Source organism: Limulus polyphemus, unplaced genomic scaffold (assembly GCF_000517525.1).
Source record: "Limulus polyphemus unplaced genomic scaffold, Limulus_polyphemus-2.1.2 Scaffold2432, whole genome shotgun sequence".
NCBI classification, from domain to species: Eukaryota; Metazoa; Arthropoda; class Merostomata; order Xiphosura; family Limulidae; genus Limulus; species Limulus polyphemus.
In genome coordinates, this window is record NW_013668042.1 from 42,853 (window position 1) to 50,796 (window position 7,944).

Sequence of the window (7,944 nt, forward strand, 5' to 3'; positions counted from 1 at the left end):
ATATGTTTGATAGTAAAGTCACCGCCTAGACTTAGGTTAGAATATGTTTGATAGTAAAGTCACCACCTAGACTTAGGTTAGAATATGTTTGATAGTAAAGTCACCGCCTAGACTTAGGTTAGAATATGTTTGATAGTAAAGTCACCGCCTAGACTTAGGTTAGAATATGTTTGATAGTAAAGTCACCGCCTAGACTTAGGTTAGAATATGTTTGATAGTAAAGTCACCGCCTAGACTTAGGTTAGAATATGTTTGATAGTAAAGTCACCACACTTGTAATCTTGAATACTTCAGATTAATGGAACAGTATTTGTGACAAAACTAGACATGTAAAATAACTAAATTATTTTTATTTCCAACAACAGTAAAAAAAATTCTACACTTAAGCCTAGTGAATATTAACTACCCAACCCAGCAATTGTTAATATAAGTGGGCAAATGGTCAGATTTCAATCTTTTAGCATTTCGTAAACTTTCTAGAATGACTTCAAATTGTAACCTGAAACTACATTTGTTTATCCTAAGTCGCTCTTAGTTCGTAACATTATGCATCTATTTATCATTAAATTTTATAGTTTTATTGCCCTTTGAACTGTGTCGAAGAGAGTTAAACTTTTTTTTTTTTGTAATATAAATATATGTAGTGATTATAGTAAAGCATGTAACAATTTTTATTTAATTAAGTAATACACCAAAGAATATGGACTAATAACATGCAAAAAGTAGACAAATTCACTTATTTCTAACAAAATTCCCTGGCTTTCTAACTATGCGACAAAAGAGAGGATGTGACAAATGGGTATGGCAGGAGGGGTCTGATTTTCTAATCGATAGCTCTGTAACCAAACAAAATTGAAGGCTATAAAAATAATGATCTCTTTGAGCAATAATGATTTTGTAGAGAGTATGTTACGTTTAATTTCGTACATTTTTGAGGGGTGATGGATAAAATAGGGATGGTGACATGTTAAGACAAAATGTGTCACGTGTGTAGCAGTAGTGGAAATTCAGGATTTTTTTATATATTTCATTTTATAATTAAGAACTTAAAACTTATATACTATTAAAATATGGATTATTAGGTAAGATTTTATGCTATTCTAATTGGTTTAACATAAACAAAAAGTAGTATAATAAAATTGTGAATGTAAGACACTAAAACCTTGTGTTATGTGCAGTGAAGGGCACCTGTGGAGAAAGGGTTAATACCTAGCACACCTTCTGTGTATCAAAAGTTTTTATTGGTATGTATTTTTTATAGTCTAGCACATGATAAAAGCAAAGGCATGGGACCTGATCCAGCAAAGTATTCTTACGAAGTATGCGAAATAGACAAGCCGAACGGATCCAAATATATAGTTCCAGCTGGGGCAGTTAAGTAAGTTGATGCAATTTTTATCACTTTTAGTTCAGTGGTATCATTAGAAAAATGTTTTGTCAGCCATGATGTTTGTAACATTTTATTAATACATGAATATGCCAGTGTCTTTGTTGTCAGTCATTTTTAGGCTCTTGTGCATTTAAAAACATTGAAGAGCAAGCTGTGTATATAGAATAAGTTACTCATTTTTTCAATTGAACTTTGTAATAAAATAATTCTTTTTGAAAAGAACCGACGTCATGCAATATTTTAAGTTTCTAGGTGAAATGGTACGAAAGACATGAATCATAAAAAATTAACCTTTTGAGCTATAAACAGTTTCAACCCCAAACCTCACACATTTTGGATATTTGTCTCTAAATAGTGACTGAAATTAATGACTGCTCCTAGTTTGAGTTTTAGACTTGTAAAATTCACTAATTTCTTCATTCACAATAGGTTACAATTGAAATTTGAAAGCAGGCCAAGGTGGTCACTTAAAGAAAGCAAGTCTGAAATTTGAAGTAAGAAACAGATCAAATGTGAAATTTGAAAAGGAAAGTTGGTTATGTCTGAAATATGAAAATAAAAAAACAAGAAATTTCAAAATGTTTTGACATCTGAAGCAGAGAATTGTCAAGTCGGACTTCTGCGAATTCAAAATATTTTTTAAGTAAACTAAATCAATTTGTTTTAGGCCAAATTTTTACTACATGATCAGATTGTTTTTAATCCACAACCATTTGCTGTATACTGAGTCATATTACCATCGCTACGCTACTGTGTAATATGTTATTTATGATTTCCTATCTTATTTTGTTTATTTCAGTCGAAAAAAAGGCTCTTATACCCGAGATAAAAGTAAACTATTTTTGAAGCAGTGTGTGCTGCCCTGTGATGGAATATGGATAGTTAAAGTAAGTTATTGATAGCTTGTATACTGTAAAGAAATCTCTTAATTAGAACATCTAAAATATGTTTCATCTTTATCTTATTATTAACCAATTGAGAATAAAAAAACTTCATGACTAAACGAGTGTCATAAATTAATGACTTGAAGAAGAAGAGAAAAAAAGAGGCTAAATATATTTGAGTGTTGTATGGTACTGCAAAAGAACACTAAAACTTATAAAACCGACTCATTCTATATTGAGGATACGAATATTTGTTTTATCTGCTCGGTTTTCAGGCTGTACTGGTGTTTTATACTATGTTTACAACCATAAAAAGCCAACGTTTTCATTTATCAAATGATGTATTATACTACATTGTTATATGTACAGTGCATTGCCTATTTCATCGTTCAGTTTCAAATTTATTCTCATGGGAATCAGTGAGAGGCTTTGGTGAATTTTTAAAGGCTGTTATTGAATATTTACAAAGCCAGATAAATTATGATAGTTATAGGACATTGTTTTTCCATGTTAATCTGTTTTCTCAGGTGCAGTATTTAATTAGATAAGATAAATTATTTAGTGTGGTAGTATCACTAATATTAAAAAATAAAATAAAGTAGGCTTATGTTTAGTCAACAGTTGATAGCAAAAAAAAAACATAGAACTTTATTTCTTGTTTTTCATGTGTATTCTTTATTTATTGTTATAAAAGTAACTAAAAGGTAAAAATTAGAAACTTGTTAGATTAGGTAAGATATAACATAAAACAAAATGATAATGAACATTCTTCATGTAGTATAATCACAGGCAGTTTGTGTGTTATGTAATTTGATATGGGAACAAAACTACACATTTGCCAATTGATTTACAAATTGTATGGTTAGATTATTAGTTACAGTTCAAAGGGCAATAAAACTTGTGTAGAAATAGACATATAATGTTACAAGTTTTAAGCTGTTTGAGATAGACAGCTGTCATTTTCTAGTACAATTGTAGAAAGAGAAAAAGTAATTTAGATTTATTTTATATATTCTATGGTGGTTACAACTTCGGTCAATATGACAGTGCATACAGAGTTAGGGTAGAGAAAAAAGCAGATAAAATACAGAGTTTTGCTGAATAAAAAGGTTGATATTTATTTAGAAGGTTTTAGAGGTTGTGCAAATGAAATTTGACAATTTTCAGATGAAGAAAAGTTTTCTTAATTTTAACATGAAAACACTTTGTAAGAAACTTAGTAAAAATACTATATAAAATTCTGCTTTCTTCTGAACAACAGACTTGTAATGTTTGCTGAAAGCTTGTGAAACTTTGTGAAGATGCACAAAACTTATTGAAAGTTATAGTATGGAAACTATGATGGTTACTTTGAAGTTATGATCTCTATTGAATTGGCCGAGCCTGTAGCCTGGGACTGATCTCGTAACCAATTTGTGCTTGTTCTAGTTTTCATGCTATAACTTTTAAATTAGTAAGCATATGTTAACGAAGTTTGTTAGATTATCAGTAAACATTACAATGCTTTCATATGCAGAATATCAAATTTTCTTAAGGTTTGTAAAGCAATGTTTTTCTCATGGCTTTTTTTCTTTTTGCATGTTGTATATCTAACATGCAAAGTAATTTTTATTTTAAGATTAAAAATACTTTTGTGCATCAGAAAATTTTCAAATTTCACATGCAAAATCTTTATGATGTCCAGATAGTTATAAAACATTTCTTAAGAAAAAACTTTATATTTTATTATATTCTTTTCAATAATTTATCTCTGTACAGGTTCAGTAGATTTTCACCGATCTCACAACCACCATAAAAAATTGGGAAATAAACATGAATTATGCCTCTATATGGAACAATAAATAAAGTAAAGCAAACAGTTATCTCTTCTTGTTATGACCTTTGCACTCAGTTGATGCTTGAAGCAAGTTGCTAAGCCTTTTAAAATTTTGCACATGGAGGATATGAAACAAAATATTTTTTTTAGGTTTTATATATACAGTTGAATAACCAAAAAATCATACATTACTATATCGGTATCAGAGAGTTCCACTATAATTTATCAAGCTTAGTAACTAAGATGTATTTCAGTCTAAACAAAATATGAAATTTTGAGTAGACTAAAGGCACAGCCCACCTGCTTGAAATCTTGGTTTGAAAGAAAGAGATGGCCTCCAGACACATTAAGATGGCTGAAAAAGCCACTAGATGACATTCTGAACTTTCAAATGGTTATTCATGTTGTATATAGAAGTAAGTGGGTGTGGTACCACTGTTTGATTTATTACATGAGCAATATCTTGGCAAATTGAAAAGATAAGAGGCTCTTATTTTATATTCTAGTTTGTCGATATTGGTAATTTGTGTTCCTAATTCATTTGAAACTACAAGCTTAATACTTTGACATCAGAAACATCTAATTTGAACTAGTGCTGCATTCAACATACCAGGTGACACACAAAAATTGATGTTTAACAGTTTTTTTTTAATATTTACTTTTAAATTAACAAATTGAGTAATGTATAATACTAAAATTTGAATTATAATCTACTTATTGACATATATTCATGAAACAGTAGTTCATTAAAATTTAGAATGCGAGTCAACAAACGAGATGACACGGCCTTCACCCATAACCTGTCTGGAAAGGGCTAAAGCAGTGTTCTGACTTGTGTGTTTGGGGTTTATATTGTAATCCATAGTCTGGTGGGTGTTGATAATATGTCAATCTATACTGTGATTGTTGTGTTTTTCATGTTGAAATCTGTACACTCACAATGAAATTTTTATACCTCAAAATCCATGAATGTTAGTTTACTGAGTGTGTTGAATTTTAGAGTATGAAATAATTAATGGATGTTTATAATGGATAGTTACTTAATTTTGTTACCTAAGACATTCATCTTTTTCCTCTATCTTCCAGGAAAGCCTGAAGATCAAACATAAAATTGATGACATGAAATTTACAGACATCTCTAATGGATCATTGCCATTATTCTGCAGTACTCCTAAGAAAAAAACTTGGTTCCTTATATTCAGGTGGATACAGTAACTTTTCCTTCTGTAGATGGGAAAAAAGGTAAAGAAGAGAAGAAAAATAAAGAATCTGGCACACCAAAGAAAAAAGAAGTAAAACGAAAAACAGAAGGTAAGTAGATGAAGTGAAAAACCTTAAATAAATCTTTTGAAGGAAAACTAATTGATAAACTGAGTAGTGGTTGTCTTTATTACTGTTCATTCACTTAATCAATACTAAACTGTAGTAAGCTTGCTAATCCTCCCAGGTCTACAAGTGGTTCATCAAATCATGATAAGGCCTTATCCTTGATTGTATGGATTTCATATGTACCTAAAATGTGAGCCTGAAACTCTACTTCTGATGGTTAACTGCACTCTCTTTATTCACTATTTACCATATGTTGTGTGTGAATGAGTATTGTTGATTTCCTGAATACCAAAAATAGTCAACAGTGTTGACATGCATCTGATGTAGTAATACAAGAAAAGTGCACACTGGTCCAAGGTATTTCTATATCTGAATTTTCAGTTTTTGCTCTCCTTACATGTCCAGTCTGAAATATTTTTAGTAGTAGGGCTTCTTCTTTTTTTTCCCTTCAAGAACCTTAATTCAAGATTTTTTAATGAATTCAAATATATTATAGATTATAAATAATAGCAAATTAGATTCTGATTTTTAAACAATAGAACAGAAAGTTAGCTAAACTTAAAAAATCAGAAACAAATTGTGTATTTGAAGTGGTCATTATTTTATATTCAATAAACTATGTTCTTAGTAATAAGCAGTCTCTTGATTTTATAGTAGGGAACTTGAAGGCTAATTCATTGTTTCTTGCTATATAGAGAAACCCAAGAAGCCCACCCAGAGTAAGCTTCCATTTAAGAAGGTTGAGGGGAAACAGCCAACAGCTTTACCAGAAAATCCAGAAGAACAAAGGAAGAAGTTGGAGGAGGAGAGGCTGAAACGGCAAGAAGAAATTAAAAGAAAACTAGAAGAAGCCAAACAAAAAAAGAAAGAAGAACGAGCAAAAGTATACAGGGAACAAAATCTATATTGTTTTAAGTTAAACAAATATTTCTGTTGTGTGTGTTCTGTTTGGTTATCAACTTGTGTAAAAGAAACCTGGAAGTGAAGATTGTATGTTAGGCATTCTTTTTCTTTCTTTTTTTTAACAGTATTTGTGTTCAAAAATGGGTTTCTTAAATTTCTATTACCTGTATTGAATTTCTTGCACATTGTTTCTGTATCATTATATTTTATAATGTGATCATTAATAACAAGTAATAGAAAGTACTAACTTTATTGTTTTTCTCAGGAGAAAGTAAAAAAGCAAGAAGAAAAACGATTGTTAGCAGAATTCCTCTCTGAATGGAAGAAACCTCGTGATGATCTACAATGTGATGACAACCAGGTAGATTCCTAGAAACCAAATAAGAGATAATTTATTGATCATTAACGTACGAGTTCATTAGAAAAATACATTACATTGTGGTTCAAGTCATGTTCACATCATTTGTTTATTCAATTCATATATGTGACCTTAATAATAATAAACAAACTTTCAAAATTACAACAAATATTAACCTTATCACAACAGGCATCCTTTATTGCACATGTCACGAGGTTTTAGTGACATTCAAAATTTTATTAATCTACTTTTTGTTTGTTATACCAATTAGTATAGCATAAAATATTAGCTAATAATCCATATTTTAATAGTATTAAGTTAAATTCTTAATTTTATAAGGCAATATTTAACTCTCTCGACATGAGGTCTGTCAATTTGACTGAGTCGCGTGACCTTTTGCGCTCCTTTAAAGTTTTTTATAAAATAATTCTTAACTCTCAATATATTGGGTATATCTTTATGAAATTTGGCAGTCTTTCAGTTAATATTACAAGTCTTTCTCATACAAAAAGTCATATTTCTTAGTGAAGTATTTTTAATAAAATAAAATAAAGATTTGTCCATGAATATATTGAGTATATGTTTTGAATAGTACAAAGTAATTTTATTTTTAAAATTAAAAATACATTTTCGTGATCTCAAAAATCTTAAATTTCCTTTGTGTTATCCCTAAAACCTCCAAAATGCATTTCAAACGTTTTTTTTTTACAAAATCCGTATAGTTTATATGTTATTTTCTCTACCCTATCTCAAAACGTGATTAGTCAATTCGACCAACCTCGTAACCACCAAAAAAAATCAAAATAAACCTAAATTAACCCCTTTTTTTTTCTTTCTAGAATGACTTCAAATGTAGCATGAAACTACATTCGTTTATCCTAAGTAGCTCTAAGTTCGTAATGTTATACATCTATTTATAATTAACTTTTATTGTTTTATTTCCCTTTGAACTGTGTCTAACTGCTATCCCCGCCATTATAAGTTGTAAATCACTCGGGGAGCTATCAAATTACATTACCCACGAGCTGCTCGAGTGCATGCCTTGTGAACCATTATTATTATTATTACTTATTTTATCTAAACTAGTCTTAAATAAATTAAAAAGATCTGTACTTTTAATTTTAGTTACTTTTATAATGATAAAGAATAAATATGAAAAACAAGAAATAAAGTACTTACCCAACCTTCTTTTTTTCTTGCCCTCAATTGTCGAAGAGAGTTAAGCCTGATTTTTTTTTTTAGTGATTATAGTAAAGCACTTAAC

General features: G+C 29.7%; 1 protein-coding gene across 1 annotated transcript in view; it reads left to right on the forward strand.

The window, feature by feature from the left end:
* The window catches only part of LOC106466941 (bromodomain adjacent to zinc finger domain protein 1A-like), a 61,172-nt gene that overhangs the window by 6,438 nt on the left and 46,790 nt on the right, over positions 1-7,944 (forward strand). Inside the window, exons 4-8 of the mRNA XM_013927259.2 lie at positions 1,262-1,378; positions 2,190-2,277; positions 5,177-5,302; positions 6,117-6,302; positions 6,588-6,683. Of these exons, the coding sequence (XP_013782713.2) occupies positions 1,262-1,378; positions 2,190-2,277; positions 5,177-5,302; positions 6,117-6,302; positions 6,588-6,683 (613 nt within the window). The remainder of the gene's footprint in view (positions 1-1,261; positions 1,379-2,189; positions 2,278-5,176; positions 5,303-6,116; positions 6,303-6,587; positions 6,684-7,944) is intronic.